Here is a 17,078-nt window from a genome sequence, read left to right on the forward strand (position 1 = left end):
TATCTATGTCTTTGTATTTAATGTGAGTTTTCTGTAGATAGCATCTAGCTGGTTCTTGTGGGTTTTTTTTTTCTTCTCCCCAAAGCTGCCTAGTACATAGTTGTATATCCTAGTTGCAGGTCCTTCTAGTTCTATATAGCTATATGGGATGCTGCCTCAGCATGGCCTGATGAGCAGTGCTAGGTCTCAACCCAGGATCCAAACTTGTGAAACCTGGGCCACCAAAGCGGAGCACATGAACTTAACCACTCGGCCACAGGTCTAGCCCCCTTGCTTTGTTTTTTTTTTTTATCCAATCTGACAATCTCTGCCTTCTAATTGAAATGTTTAGACTATTTCATTTCCTGTAATTATTGATATGGTTGGCTTTAGATTTATTATCTTATTGTTTTCTACTTGTACTATCTGTTCTTTTTGTATGCTTCTTTGAATTTATTATTTTTTAACATTCCATTTTGTCACTACTGACTTACTAGCTACACTTCTTTTTCAGTGACTGCTCTTAGCATTTACAACACACGACTTTAATTTATTTCAGTCCACATTTAAATAGTACTATACTACTTGATGTACAGCCATGCACTGCATAATGGTATTTCAGTCAATTACAGACCACAAATATGATGGTGGTCCCATAAGATTAGTACCATATAGCTTAGGTGTACAGTAGGCTATACCACCAAGGTTTGTGTAAGTACTTTCTGTGAGGTCCACACAAGGATAAAATCACCTAATGATGCATTGCTCAGAGCATACCCCCATCATTAAATGACACGTGACTGTATAATGTAAGAACTCCACAATGATATATTTCCATCCCCTACTCCCTGCTTCTATGTACTATTTTTGTCATACAATAAACGCTACAATACATTACTGTTGTTTTAAACAGTCCACTGCTTTTTTTCAAACAATAGTGTTGAGGTATAATTTACATACCACAAAATTCACTCATTAAGTGTACAACTCACTAATTTTTAGTAAACTTACAGTTGTTCAACCATGAGCAAAATCCAGTTTTAGAACATTTCCAATACTCCACAAAGATCCCTTTTACCCATTTCCAGTCAACCCCCATTCCCACTCCCAGTCTCACGTGACCACTAATCTGCGTCTGTCTCTATAAACTTGCCTTCTCTGGACATTTCACATAAATAGAATCAAACAATATATGTTCTTTCCACATGGCTTCTTTCACTTACAGTATTTTTGAGGTTCACCCATGTTGCAGCATGTATCAGTTCATCCTTTTTATTGTAGAATAATATTTCATTACCTGGCTATGTCACATTTTCTTTATCATTTTATCAGTTGGTGGACATTTGGAGTGTTTCCACTTTTTGGCTATTAGGAATAATGCCGCTATGAACATCTGTGTACAAGTGTTTGTGTGAACGTATCTTTTCACTTCTCCTGGGTAGCTACCTAAGAATAGAGTTGCTCAGTCATATGGAATCTCCTTGTTTAATATTTTGAGGAACTGTTTTCCACAGTGACTGTACATTTCCCACCAGGAACGTATGTGCTCCAGTTTTTCCGCATCCTAATCAACACTTGTTATTGTCTGTCTTTTTGATTACAGCCATCCCAGTGGGCACAAAGTGGTATCTCATTGTAGTTTTGATTTGCATTTCCCTAATGATTAATGATGTTGAGCATCTTTTTATATGCTCACTGGCCATTTGTATATCTTCTCAGGAGATTGCTGCAGATTGTTCCTGATGAGAAATCTGCTCTCACACTTAGTGTTGTTACTCTGCATTCAATGTGTCTTTTTTCTCTGGCTGCTTTAATATTTTTCTCTTTACTACTCATTTTGATCAATCTACATACAGTTTTATTTTCATTGTGCTTGGGTTCATTAAGCTTCTGCAATGTGTGTGTTTATAGTTTTGGAAAGTTTTTGACGATTATTTTTTCCAATTTTTTTCTCCTGTCCTTCAGAGACCCCAACTACACATGTATTAGGCCACTTGATTCTCACAGCTCACTAACACTATTTTTTTAAATTATTTTTTTCCTCTGTGTTTCACTTTGGGTAGATTCTATATCTTTGCTATAGAGAGATCTGCTATATCTTCAAGTTGAATGATTTTTTCCCTGCAGTATCTACTCTGTTGTTAGTCCCCATCCAGTGTATTTTTCATCTCAAGCACTGTAGTTTCTATCTCTAGAAGTTAGATTTGCATCTTTTTAAATATCTCCCATGTCTCTACTTAACTTTCTGGATACATGGACTATTGTTATAATAACTGCTATGTCCTTGTCTACTAATTCTAACATCTGTTTCAAGTCTAAGTCACTTTTGATTGATTTTTCTCCTCCCTATAAATCGCGTTTTTCTTCTTCTTTGCATGCCTAGTAATCTCTGATTGGATGGCAGACATTGTGAATTTTATCTTGTTGGGCTCTGGAAATTTCTGTACTCTTATTAATGTACTTTTGCTTTGTTCTGGGAGGTAGTTAACTTACTTGGAAACAGTTTGATCCTTTCTGGTCTTGTTTTTAAGATTTGTTAGTGGGGCCAGAGCAGTGTTTACCCAATCCCAATTACTCCCCACTGTTGAGGCAAGATGAGTACTCCACTCAATGCCCTGTGAGTCTTGAAGTTTTCCATCTGGCTGGTATAAGCAAGCTAGTGTGCGCACTGGATATAGTTCCTTCTGAACCTTTTGAATATTTCTTTCCCTGGCTTGGGTAGTTTCCTCACATGCATCGGCTGATCAGTAGCCTGCTAAATACCCAAGGAGGACCCCTTTTACAGTGCTCCACTCTCCAGTGTTCTGTCCTGAAAACTCACCCCACCTCTGCCTTCCCGCAGTCTCAGCTCTGTCTCAACTCAAGCAGTCCTCGAGGCTCCAGCTGGGTTCTCCTCCCTGAGCCACAGCCTGGAAACTCTCTCAAAGTGAGAATTGGGACAATCACAGGGTTCATGTTGTTTGTTTCCCATTTTGTCAGAGATTGCTGTCCTTCAGGACCTGATATCAGTATCTTGAAAACCGCTGTTTCTTTTGTGGGTGTGTGATTTTGTTTTTCTAGACAGGAGAGTAAATCCAGACCCCATTATTCCATCTTAACCAAAAGTGCAAGTTTAAAGTCTAATGGCATTTTTAATAACCCCTCAGACACAAGAAAGTATCGAAGTGTGGGAGAATAATTATTCTTACTTTAGTGAATTTTATTGTATTACCATTTCTTATTCTGGATTTTCTTGGTTTCTAAATTCTAAGGCTGGAAGACCCTTTCATAGATATTTTATGGCTAAAGTTGTAATATCTCAGGGAGATTTTAGCAATGGCTACATATCGTATAGTAGACACTTATTAAATATGACATTATAATTTTTTTCAAGAAATTACCCAGGGAAGCCTCACAATTGTCTAAATTTCCTGCTTAAAGATTACTGGTTTAGAAAACATGAGATCACAATTCAAAGTAATTTAACTGTGAACTATCTGTGTAAATTGCTAAAGGCCATTACTGTGGTTACTTAAAATACAGTAAAATTAATACTAAGATCATAACTTTTGTGTCTTCCTTTTCTCTAGGCACCTACATTTCATCTATCTCCTATTCTTTTTTTTTTTTTTTTAAAGATTTTATTTTTTCCTTTTTCTCCCCAAAGCCCCCCGGTACATAGTTGTATATTCTTCGTTGTGGGTCCCTCCAGTTGTGGCATGTGGGACGCCGCCCCAGCATGGTTTGATGAGCAGTGCCATGTCCGCGCCCAGGATTCGAACCAACGAAACACTGGGCCGCCTGCAGCGGAGCGCGCGAACCCAACCACTCGGCCACGGGGCCAGCCCCGTCTATCTCCTATTCTTAAAGAATCTTCCTTCTTTCTCTCAAAGTCATCTTTGCCTTTCAATGCCTTTCAATGCTGCACCATACTTCTTGTTCAATCCTTTACCAATCACCCAAATATTTCCAAAGCTTCATAGGCTACCAGTCTCTAGTCATTTATTTATCCCTTAAATCTATCAGGTTTACTGCCCCCATATTAAAGTTTCTAAAGTATTTTACAATTTCTCATAAAGTTTCAATTTCATTTCATTATTATAATATAAAAGTTAAAACTTTTTGGCATTAAATTAGTCACATTTCTGGGTAGAAGGTAACAGGAATTACTGTTTTAGTTCACATTCCTGAATACTTACAAACACACCCACCTCCACTCCAACCTAGTGGCTTTTCAAGAAACATCTCAAGAATAGAGATAACTCCTCAGAGTTCCTATTTCTAAAACAAAACGACAAGACACGAAGTTTATCAAAGCAGGGCTAAGATAATGGAATACCCTCACCAGTGCCTGGCTGACATTTCCTCCGGTGGCCAGTGATTTGAAATGGCTGCTATTATAGACCAGTTGGACTTCTGAGATCTCCACTGTTTCCAGTTCCTCTTGAGTTTGCCGATCAATCACATGCAACTTCTCCACACTGTCCAAGAGCACAACCGTGCGTGAGTTTATCCACTGCAATTCAAGTACACAACACAACATAGGTGAGGCCCATCCCACACCATCATTCAGGACAAGCAGCAAGCTTGGCCACCCAGTTAAATCATGTTGAGGATTTTGTCATTTAATAACTTGATGATGACACAATCACAGCAAGAACTACTCAGTGACAGCCCAGTGAACAGTAGGTGCATAACACAGTACTGAGTTTTGACAGTGCTAAAACGACACTTTCATAGTGTAAAAGAAAGCTAAGAGCTTTAATATATATTACAGGATATATTGGCTTTTATAAAATTTTTTAAAAGGCACATTGGCACAAATGACTTAAGAAAAGTGACAAACTAGTTTTTATGACATTAATAAAAGGGCAAATTAAATTTCATACACACAAGTGGTCAAAGGACGATGGTTAAAATGTAAATAATACATATTTTAAAATAGAAGCTATTTAAAATATACAATTCCTTCAAAACCTCCCTAAGAATTATGGGAGAGTTTTTTGCTCTATTTTTCTGTATCTTCTGAATTTTCTTTAATAAGTACTACTGTAATTTTAAAAGTAATAAGTAAATAACAATGTTAAAAATCTTCTGAAGGATGCCATTTTGATCAATTTGTTGGGTTATGTAAAAGATTTCTTATTTTCAAAACATTTTAATTGAAAGCCCAGAAATAAAACCACACATCTATGGAAAGCTCATCTTTGACAAATGAGCCAAGACTATACAACGGAGAAAGGAAAGTCTCTTAAATGGTGTTGGGGAAACTGGACAGCCACATGCAAAAGAATGAAAGTATACCATTATCTTTCACCATACACAAAAATTAATTCAAAATGGATTAAAGACTTGAAGGTAAGACCTGAAACCATAAAACTCTTAGAAGAAAATATAGGCAGTACACTCTTTGACATCGGTCTTAGCAGCATCCTTTTGAATACCATGTCTACTCAGGCAAGGGAAACAAAAGAAAAAGTTAACAAATGGGACTCTATCAGACTAAAGAGCTTCTGCGAGGTCAAGGAAACCAGGAACAAATGAAAAGACCACCCACTAACTGGGAGAAAATATTTGCAAATCATATATCCAATAAGCGCTTAATCTCCAAAATATATAAAGAATTCATACAACTCAACAACAAAAAAACAAACGACCTGATCAAAAAATGGGCAGAGGAGGGGCTGGCCCCGTGGCTGAGTGGTTAAGTTCGCATGCTCCGCTTTGGTGGCCCAGGGTTTCACCAGTTTGGATCCTGAGCGCGGACATGGCACTGCTCATCAAGGCATGCTGAGGTGGCATTCCACATTGCACAAGCAGAGGCACTCACAACTAGAATATACAACTATGTACTGGGGGTCTTTGGGAGTAGAAGAAAAAAATGAAGACTGGCAACAGATGTTAGCTCAGGTGCCAATCTTAAAAAAAAAAAAAATGGGCAAAGGATATGAACAGACATTTTTCCAAAGACAATACACAGATGGCCAAGAGGCACAAAAAAAGATGTTCAACATCACTAATTATTAGGGAAATGCAAATTAAAACTACAACGAGATATCACCTTACAACTGTTAGAATGACTATAATTACAAAGAAAAAACATAACAAATGCTAGAGAGGATGTGGAAGAAAGGGAACCCTCATACACCACTGGTGGGAATGTAAACAACCCAGCTATCCCACTACTGGGTATTCATCCAAAGAACTTGAAATCAACAATTCAAAGAGACTGATACAGCCCTATGTTCACTGCAGCATTATTCACAACACCCAAGATGTGGAAGCAACTCAAGTGCCCATCAGCTAATAATGGATTAAGAATACGTGGCACATATATACAATGGAATACTAATCGGCCATAAAAGAAGACAAAATGGTCCCATTCGCAACAACATGGACAGACCTTGAGGGTATTATGTTAAGTGAAATAAGGCAGACAGAGAAAGACATACACCTCATGATTTCACTTGTAAGTGGTAGATAAAGAAATACATGGACAAAGAGAACAGATTAGTGGTTACCAGAGGGGAAGGGGTTTGAGGTGGGCATAAGGGTAAAGGCACACATATACATGGTGACTGACAAATAATAATGTACAAGTGAAATTACACAATGTTATAAACTATTATGACCTCAATAAAATAATTTTTAAAAATCTCAATCCCTCCAAAGAAACAAATGAAGTTTTAAAATCTACTCAATTAAAATTCTAAATCAGTCAGAACAAAAATTCATGTTGGTTTATTTATCTGACCCATCCCATGTTATGAGATGTTATTTGCAAAATACCATGTCAAAGACAACAAAGTTGAAAATGGATCAATTTTCTTTTGACATATGCTGAAGACATACTCTATCACTCTAAAGGCTACCATGAGGGAAAGATTCCAGGCTTTTTCCAAAAAAAATATTCTCTCTCAGAAAACAGCTTGATACTCAGATCTTTTACAAAGAGCTCTTAGAAGGTACTCTCTTTATTACTTTGAAAAACAAAGTTATCATTTAGGAGAAACATATTATTTAGCCTTACACATTCTCAGTCTGTGATAGTTTTTAAATGCTTTCAAAGGTTACCTGATTAAAACAGAGAGAACCAGTGACAGGGAAACAATGTTAGCAGGTTTAGCAAACATTCCTGAGATTAGACCCTCACAATTGCAAGTATTGACATTGCTGTAAGTCAGCCTTTTAAACGTAATTTACAAAGCAATGCAGTTAGTGGTCACATCACGGATAAACCACAGGACAAATGAAAACATCAACTGTCCTACTGTTAGGAGAATGGCTACTTGAAGTTGGGGAAAAATTTTCCAGGGACAGAGTCACATGAAGATTTTAAAAGTGCTGTGTTTCAGACATCTTAAACAGAAGTGATGATGATCAATTCTAGAAAACTGTGTTAGATGATTCAACAAAGGGTTCTGGTGACAAAGACACTGATGTCTTATATCCGTGAGAAGAGTTTGAACAAAACTATTTCATGAAATGAGTATGGGAAAAAGTATTATTTCTAAATCAATAGTCTATATGTGAGATTAAATGTGTAACTAATTAATAAATCATATATTATAAAGAAAAGATCTATTACATCTATATCCTAAAAAGTTGCATATTATCAAGTTAGGGGAAAAAACTTTTTTTTTAGCCTTTTTACTGGAAAAATGAGGCACTGCCTTATATTTAGGGCTGCCCATATTCATGCACATACAGAATGTTTCACTCAATATGACATACCGATGTGCTAAAACCATTAATGATAGAGAACCCAGAAACATAATTACAGTACTCACAGAATTAACACACTGTTTGAAGAAGAAAAAAATAATAATTTGATACAAAAAGAAATAACCTCTTTTTTAAACCAAAAAGTCACTCAGGACTGAGATGTATGATGGAGAAAAAACTCTGCAAAGTTTTTAGTCACAAGGAAAGAATAGGCATAAAAGTTCCTGAACCAATTGGGACAAGCTCAGAAATATGAAAATGTGTTTACAAAAATCCTGGGCAATGATCCTAAAGAAATCCACCTAAATTCTTCTGAGTATTCTTCTGACATTAAAGAAAACTTTTCCTGATCCTACCAGTGTTCAGCAGGACATAAAGCTGAAAGACAATAAAAATACCATGGCATCATGCCAAACTCAGACTTCATTCAATAAAAGCAAGACTTCACTTCTGTCCATATTTTATATGATCCTAAAGGTCATGGTTCATGGCAGTGATCCTAGCAGCTTTAATACCTCATGGACTCAAAACAATTACATGAAATAGGTGGAGATATTTAATCTGAATAATACTCACAGTAAAGTTGATGAGGTCATAGTATAGGTGAAGACGCTTTTGCTTAGTAACATGTATTGCTCCAGATTCATCTCTCTTAACCTGATGATAAAATAAAAACAACCTAAACATCAGCTATTGTTTGAGGGACTTTTTTGGATACTTAATTATACTCTACCTGGAACATGATTTCCTTTCAGAGTATGGATAAGCCAAAAATATCCAAAATTAAAGAAACTATTATATAAATGAAAAAAATCATTCACACTATGATTTGTACCAAAATCCAAGACATATCTGATCAGTGGTCTAGTTGTCAGTATTAGCAATACTGTAATGTAACTTTTACTCATAACTCAGAACAACCTACTTTGATCACATCAACTTTTGTATTTAGCTAGAGTTAAAGCAGAAAATGGGATTGGTAACACAATGCAATAAAGCCAAACAGAAGTTCATTTAAAAAAGAAAAAAAGAAGCTACAGTGACAAACTTTTCTAAATATATTACTGTTATAGTTCAAACAGCCCAAAATTTCTCAAAAGAACCTTGAGTGTCTATTTTATTTATATATATGTATATATACACTCTATAATCTTCAATAATCCTTATAATTTGCTTTCTCCACTTCTCCAAGATGACAGAGCACTGAAAAAAGAGACAAAGCACAATATACACCTGAAATTCATAACATCCCATTCAACCTGGGTTTTCTTGCATACACCCCATAGTGGTGCTCTAGATGTCTTCCTTTCGCTTTAAGTCCCAATTCCTCTTTGCCTTCTAGTCCCATTACCTGCAGTGTGGACCTTACCAGATACCTTAACAAACAACTGAGACCACTTAATGTGGGCCCTTCAGGTACTCCCATCTTCTCTTCACTTGTAAGAAAGGATGCTCTGGTAAAAGGAGCATGGGATCTAGAGCAAAGGGTTTAAGAACTAGTTCCAGTATTACAGTTGTGTGAACAAGGGCAAATCACTATTCTTTCTCAGGTTCCTTATTTGTAAAATGAAAGTAAGACAGCACCGAATTGTTCCATATCTTGCACCTGTTGGAAGGGTTTCATAAACAAAAAGATCAATGCTAACATTAACTATTCTCCTAAGATTTGCTAACATCTTTACTAAAGAAAATCATTTCACCTATATACGCTGTAAACCCTACCCCCTCCATCACGGTTTAACATTACTCCTCCTTTGCTAACATATTCAATCACTCCTTTTTAAGGGCTCTTTTCCTTTTGCTATCAAACATGTTTCCGGTTTCTTTATCTTAAAAAAAAAACAAAACAAACAAGAAAACAAAAAACCTTCCTTTGATTTACTTCTTACAGATATTTAACTATTCTCTTTCCTCTTGCAACCAAACACTACACTATAATCGTGTGAGTCTGCTCTTCCAGAGACCCATTTCTTTAACAAGGCTCTCCAGTCTAGCTTCTTCCTCCATTCCATTGATAACTAGTCCTCTGAGAAGTTTCTAAGGAACCACTTCTTGCATATCCAGTGGTCTGATCCTGCAGTATTGGCCGTACTTCTTTATTTATTTCTTTTTTAAAGATTTTATTTTTTTCCTTTTTCTCCCCAAAGCCCCCAGGTACATAGTTGTATATTCTTCGTTGTGGGTCCTTCTAGTTGTGGCATATGGGACGCCACCTCAGTGTGGCTTGATGAGCAGTGCCATGTCCACACCCAGGATTCGAACCAACGAAACACTGGGCTGCCTGCAGCGGAGCACGCGAACTTAACTACTCAGCCACGGGGCCAGCCCCACGTACTTCTTTCTTGATCTTTCTTTGGTATTGGTATTACCCTGGAATTGATATTGTCACAGAGCCTTTCCTTCTTTGTCTTTTAGGTTACACTAAACTACTGCCCTATTTCCCCTCCTACCTCCATGTGCCTTTATAGAAACCTCGTTTCCTGTTTCCTTTTCTTTTTCCTTTCCCTTGTGTGAGTGTCCTCTAAGGTTGTGTACGCTCCAGCTTTTGATTTTCACAGCTTCAACCACCTTCTCCATCCTGGAATTCTCATTTGTACTCCAGACCTGGACTGCCATCTGCCCAGAGGACACTCTCTGATACAACACTGGGAGTACCACCTTCACTTCCAACTCAACCCATTCAAATTGGTTTCCTTTTTTTTTTTCTTGAGGAAGATTAGCCCTGAGCTAACTGCTGCCAATCCTCCTCTTTTTGCTGAAGAAAGCTGCCCTGAGCTAACATCGGTGTCCATCTTCCCCTACTTTATATGTGGGACGCCTACCACAGCATGGCTTTGCCAAGTGGTGCCATGTCCGCACCCAGGATCCGAACCGGTGAACCCCAGGCCGCTGAAGCGGAACATGTGAACTTAACCGCTGCGCCACTGGGCCAGCCCGCCTAATTGGTTTCTCCCCAAACAATCTCCCCTTCGAATACTTCATCCCACTAAAATGCAAAGTGAGAAATGTGATGTTTCATTCACGTCCTTCAATTTCCAGATCCAATAAGATGAGAAGCCATGCCTTTCCTTCAAAATGACACCCCTAACTCTCACTACAACCAACCATCCTTGTCCAAACACCTCACACCTCCTTTAGTACAAGAGCCAAACCTTCCACTTCCTTCCTACCTAACATAATCTATTCTTCTTGCTAGCTCCATGATGATCTTCCTAAAATATTATTTTAATCACATCGTTATCATTTTAATTAGCTAAGAACCTATGATGGCTCCCCATTACCAATCTAGGCCGATTATTATATAACCTAGATCAGGGGTCGGCAACTTTTTCTGAAAAGGCCACACAATAAATATTTTAGGTTCTGCAGACCATTCAGTCTCTGTCACAACCGCTCAACTCTGCCACTATAGTGTGAAAGTAAATATAAATATAGACCAACAAATGGCATGACTACATTCCAATAAAATTTTATTTACAAAAACAAGCAGCCAGCCAGATTTAGCCCATGGGTCACAGTTTGCCAACCTCTAATCTAGATCTACCCCATATATTCAACCTTATTTTCCACCAGAGGTTCTTCCCTGTCATTAATTCTACAAAAATGCATTAAGAATTATATACAGGCACTGTCCTAGTGGCTGGGAATACAGCAGTAGAATTGGTCTTTAGACTAACGGAGGTTTCAGTCTAGTGAGGAAGAAAAATATTAGACCAGTAGTTTTAAAAGTGCCAAATGTCATCAAAGGAGAAGGTCTTATGAGCATTATGTAGCAAGAAACGCTACCTTAGTCTAGGAAGTCAGGGACGGCAATGCTAACCATGAGCTAGAATAAAGTGGAAGAGAGCACACAGCTTTCCTGGCAGGGAGATCCCATATGGAAAGACAGTGAGGCCAGAGACTGGTTAAGCAGCTACTCCAGAGGTTAGGCTAGAAATGTCAGTGGTTTAGGCTAAGGAAACAGTAACGGGGTAGACAAAAAGAGAGTAGATTCAGGAGACTTTGGAGGTAGAGTCAACAAGATGTGGTGATGGAGCAGATATGAAAGGAGAAGAGCAACTGAAAGGCAACTCCTAGGTTTCTGGCTGGAGAAACTAGGTGGACTGCGGGGCACTGGCTTCACTGAGCTGCGAAACCCAAAGAAGGGATTACATACGCCAGGTTATTACCTCTAGAACTTTGGTTCGTCCTATTTCCCCCAGGTTGCATGTCCACCTCTCCTGCAATATGTGCTGTATATCCTTCATGAAGTCTTCCATAGCCTCTCTAGTCCACACAAATCTCTCCATACTCTGAACTTATATCAACTTTTATTTCTCATCATATGGTTCAACCCTTAAACTGTTCTCTCTAGTAGTAATGAGCACACTGGTTTTGCCTTTCAAACAATATTTTAAGCTGTGTGAAAGAGAAAATTATACTTCCTTCAGTTGCTTCTTGTGTCCATCACATGTAGAGAATATGGCAGGTGCTCAATTATACTTGCTCTATAAAAAATACACTACATGTAGATAGGTAAGCCATTCACACAGTCATATGTACATTCATATATTTATACATACACATAAACCATTAATTATTTGTTAGTCAAAGGAGATGGAACTGAGAAATAAACAATGAAGGAGCATGAAGCTGAGGATGATTGGTTGTTTTCCATGTCAACCATTAAAGCCTTAAATAAAAATTAAATAGGTCACACTCTCGCCAAAGAATTATGATAGCATATTTCTTTGACACAAATTAAATCACTGGTGAACCAGAAAGAAAGTCTTATGATAAAGGACTTTATAACAAATCTAGCATTATATTAGAACTTACCAACAGAAAATGAACGACATCTCCTCTGCAGAAGGCAAGCATGGGATTCACACAATTATGCACTGCCACAAAGTGCCAGGCCAGCAATGGAACACTAGAAGGGTCCATCTACGTGAGGAGAAGGCCAAGGGAAAAAAAAAGTTATCACAGTCAAAACACAGAAGAATAAAGAGAAAACTCTGGTTAAAAACAGCATCTGATCAGTGTTCCTTGATAAAACTTCTCCTAATGTCTCATTAAAATTTCAGTGAAGCAGGAACTAACTGGGAAGGGTCATGAGGGAAGTTTCTGGGTTAATGGTAATGTTCTACATCTTGACAGAGGTTTGGTTTACAAAACCATATTCTGCTAACGTACACTCAAGATCTATGCATTTCATTGTATGTAAATTTTACACCAAAGGAAAAACTTAAACAGATATTGAGTTAATGATATGCATGCTGAATATCTAGTAGAAAGAGTACTGATTTCTGCAATTTACTTGGAAATACATTAAAAAAACATAGCTTTGATAGGTGGATAGAGAGATGGATAGATATATAATAAAGTACAGTAGAATATTAATGGTAGAATTTAGATGGTAGGTCTACAAATGTTCAATGTAAAATTCTTTCAACTTCTCTATGTCTTTGAAAATGTTCATAATAAAATCTTGGGAAAAATACCAATAAAAACATACAAAAAGACATGCAAACACGTACGACCGTGATAAACCTCAATTAAACCTCAAGGAAGCTAACCTAAGAACTAATCTAAGCCAGCTTTACCATCTGAAAGGGCAGACCTGCTTCCCCTGCGGCCCAGAGATACACAGAGTACCGACAAGAAAACAGGAGTGATCACCCTCAGCACAGGGGCTGCCTTCTGGACTAGTCAGAGTTCTGCACCCTCATTCTCCACCCCATCCCATCAATACCTCTCCTCACATATTCACTGGAAGATCACAACTCTCTGAGAACAAGCAAGCAGGAAAGAAAAGGGAAACTGGGGTGTGCACAGTACCTTCAGGGGAAGTATCGCCCCAAAGTAAAATACCAGAGGCAAAAGCTAAGGAAAGCTTACGTGGGCGCAACGTCTGCTGGATATTGTGGTGGGGTATTCTCCAGCAGCCGTGCAATGTCAAAGCGGCAGATGGTAAGCATAATCCTACCACAGTGCAGCAGTCACGCAAAGACGAATGTCTTTCAAATGTTGAAAATTGGGGCTGGGATTCAATACATCAATTTATACTCCAGCTTTAAATCCAATGAGGGAATTTTACTGCACTCAAATGTGCAGTGAATGAGACTAGGGAAATCCACGCATGAAATTAGGTGTGACCACAAAGCACCAGGACAGCGAATAGAGAGACTGTCAAATTGAGGTTAAAAACAAAAGCCAGCTATATGCTGTTTATGAGAGAAAAACTTAAAGCAATAATGGTAGAAAATACAGATCTCAAGAGTCCCAGGACACTGCTCTGGTCACCAGCTTATGCAGCTTTGGCCACGTCGAGGTAAGCCCAGACAGTGATCTTTGGAGCACTGACTTCCCTTCTACCCAGTTTTCTGACAATCTCACAGAACTCACCATTTACGAGTCATTTTCCCCAACCTCCTGATATGGTCCTTCTTTTTGCCAATAAGATAGAGAAGCTTACTCACCCGTCCATAGGGAAAAGTCATCCACACTTTCAAGGATGGTTTCAATCCAATGACCAGTATCTTTAGACGAAAAAACAGATTTCTTAATATTTACTCTGTAATTTTCAAATTTGGGGTATTCAAAGCCTCTAAAAGTTATGAGTTTCATCTTCTAAATATGCCTACCTTTGTTAAGGATGCCATGGCCAGTAGGGAAAACTGTGTGATGGGATGATCTTTCAACTCTGGCTTGGAATGGAGAGGTTCAATGCAGCAAACTTCACCCTTGGAGCCACTGAACAGACATCTAGATTCACAAGTCCTCACTCCCATCACTCTCCTGAAAACGTAACCAAAACATTCAGAATCCATTTAGCAATGCTCCAAGGCACTACCATCTCTAGCCTGGATACTACAATAGCCTCCCAACTCCTCCTCTTGCCCCCCAAATCCAAATTCCACATGACATCAGCATGGTCTTTTCAACAAATAGGCCAGATTTATCACTCTTCTCCTAAAAACAGTTCAATGGCTTGCTATGTCTCATCACATCTCAAAAGGTCCTATAGGATCTGGCTCCAGCCTTCACTCCTCTCCTATTACTGCTGCTCGTGACAAAGGCAGGCTCCAGCCACACCTTCCTTCTTTCCATTGCTCCAGCAGGCCGTGTGTGCCCACCTCAAAGCCTTTGTGTTCAGACGTCCCTCTGCCAGGAACACTTCTTCCAGATCTTTGCATTTGTTGACCAGGTTATCATTCAGATCTTTGCTCAAATGTCACCTTCTGCGAGAGGCCCTCCTGAACTATCCTCAATTGCACTCCAGCCCACCGACCTGTCTTATTTTCTTCATAGTACTCATAATAATCTGAAGTTACTTCATTTACGTGTTGGTTTATTGTTTGTCTCCCTATCCCACCCCAACCAGAATGCAAGTTCTATTAGATCAGCAACCTTGCCTGGTGCCTAGAATAACACCTACACATAGGAGATGCTCAGTAAACATTAAATGAATAAATGAATAGTATTTTTTAAGCAATTACTTTGGGTTCAGCACTGTTAGAAGGTATGAGAAATACAAGAAACAAATATAGTCCTTACCTTTGAAGAACATATGGAAACATAATATACAATCAATTTTATGTTCTACTTTTTTTTTAACTCAGCTTTACAAATGTTCTTCCAATCTATCAAGATAGTCTTTGCTCTTATTTAAAGAATAAACAAGGCAATTCCAAAGCTATAAACACCTTTCTACACCTGGCCATTATGATTGAGCTTGGGGCCTAAACTGAAATCAATGAGATACCCCAGAAGAGTGGTTCCCAAGCCTGACGGCTCATACAAATCCCCAGGGGAGGAGCAGTCTAGAACACCAACTCAGACCTACTGAGACAGAATTTTGGGGAGGCCAGCTCTGGAGCTTCATCTGTTCTATCAGCCTCCCGAGGTAACTGTAATACACAGCCATAAGCTATTTTCAATCACACGGGCCTTCCAGACCTCCTCATGTTCAATTTCAAGTCATTAAACTAGAGCTACTTTCTTCATCTGTCAACAAATGTCGGTTAGTCTCTTACTTAAATGTCAATTCAAAAACAGAGCCTCCGCTGTCGTTGCAAATTGCAAGAGTTGGATCATCTGTAAACTAAACAGAGAGGGAATTTATTTTTATGTAGATTTTTAAACAACCAGTAAAGTGTGTTAAGAAAATAAGGGGAAAAATTATAAAAATTTTAAAATCTAAAACAAACACCTTTAATAGCATTTGAAATCACCTAAGCAAGATTCAGCTCACCACTCCAAATATACAAACTTACCTGTATTCAGAATTAAAATGACTCAGTATCTTTAAAAAACTGAGGCTTTAAAAAAAGCAAAACCACCTTTCATCAGGATAAAATAAAAAGAAAAATTGTAATTCATAAAAGCCTTAATGTTCTCTACTTGGGTTCTTACACTGACTTTTTCTAACTGGGTATTAAATTGAGTAGGATACTTTGGATACATCTGTAGGTGCCTAGTTTTCAAGAATAAAGACACAGTAAAAGATATTTGGTACTTTGGGAAATAAACCTGTCTGAATATGTTTTCTGAATAACTCAAGAGTTAACCCACTATATTTAAAAATAGTTCAACTTTTTATGTAACTCTTCCTAAAGTGAGCTGCCTCCTTGATCTTCTTCAACAGAGAATACCTCAGTTATTATTACCTACCCTAGAAAACTCAAAATAACAACGTTCACGATGACAGACAGTCCTAAGGGCTTATGAGCTACGGTAAATGTGAATTGTATAATATAAAATTGCATAGCTTAACTTGCATCATTTACAGTGACGAGCCTCCCTAACCCCAAAGGTTGGTGAGACTAAACAGCATGCCTTTGTGCTCTTAGTCAAGGGATGGTTGAGGTACAGGAAGCTACTGTAAAACCGTTCTTCCTGGACCCCACACACAGGCAGAGTGAAGAAGTCTCACAGCTTGCTCTCAAAGGCTAGCTGAGCAGGTGCCAAGGTGGGAGGCACATCCCCCCCGGAGTGTAGGAAAGATAAAAGAACTTGTATTTTTGTTTATTAATTTTCTACTTCTTGTGTATATGTTTTATAATGTACTGAAATATCAGTACAGTAGTACATTTATATAATTTTAAAATAAATAATAAATATATATACATTAAGGATGCAAGCCCCAATTGTTATCAATGAGATGTAGGGTTAAGTTTGAAGAATAATGAGTAAGAGTATTGAAGTGTAAGTGGCTGTTGTCAATCCAAGGCTTCAGAAGTATTCCATCATATATCTCTTGCTACCTCTTTCTCCAATGTCACAGTGTCTGCATGTACCACCTTATCATCATTCCCAAGCAACACAATGGTTTCTACTACTGTGCTTTTAACCTCGGCTGCATTCTTGCCTTTTCTTTCTGCCTTTATCGCTTCTGTTTCCTACTGTTTCTC

General features: G+C 38.1%; 1 protein-coding gene across 13 annotated transcripts in view; it reads right to left on the bottom strand.

The window, feature by feature from the left end:
- VPS8 (VPS8 subunit of CORVET complex) overlaps nt 1-17,078 on the bottom strand; it is a 236,928-nt gene that overhangs the window by 185,607 nt on the left and 34,243 nt on the right. For all 13 annotated transcript variants that reach the window (XR_011503258.1, XR_011503257.1, XR_011503256.1 and 10 more), the window contains 6 exons: nt 15,702-15,769; nt 14,310-14,463; nt 14,145-14,204; nt 12,502-12,609; nt 8,260-8,340; nt 4,304-4,474 (listed from right to left, as the gene is read on the bottom strand). Coding sequence is in view for 8 of the 13 variants with exons in the window: in XM_070509286.1 (XP_070365387.1) it covers nt 4,304-4,474; nt 8,260-8,340; nt 12,502-12,609; nt 14,145-14,204; nt 14,310-14,463; nt 15,702-15,769 (642 nt within the window). In the remaining 5 variants the exon portion in view is untranslated. The remainder of the gene's footprint in view (nt 1-4,303; nt 4,475-8,259; nt 8,341-12,501; nt 12,610-14,144; nt 14,205-14,309; nt 14,464-15,701; nt 15,770-17,078) is intronic.

The sequence above is a fragment of the Equus asinus genome, chromosome 5, assembly GCF_041296235.1.
Source record: "Equus asinus isolate D_3611 breed Donkey chromosome 5, EquAss-T2T_v2, whole genome shotgun sequence".
Taxonomy (NCBI): Eukaryota; Metazoa; Chordata; class Mammalia; order Perissodactyla; family Equidae; genus Equus; species Equus asinus.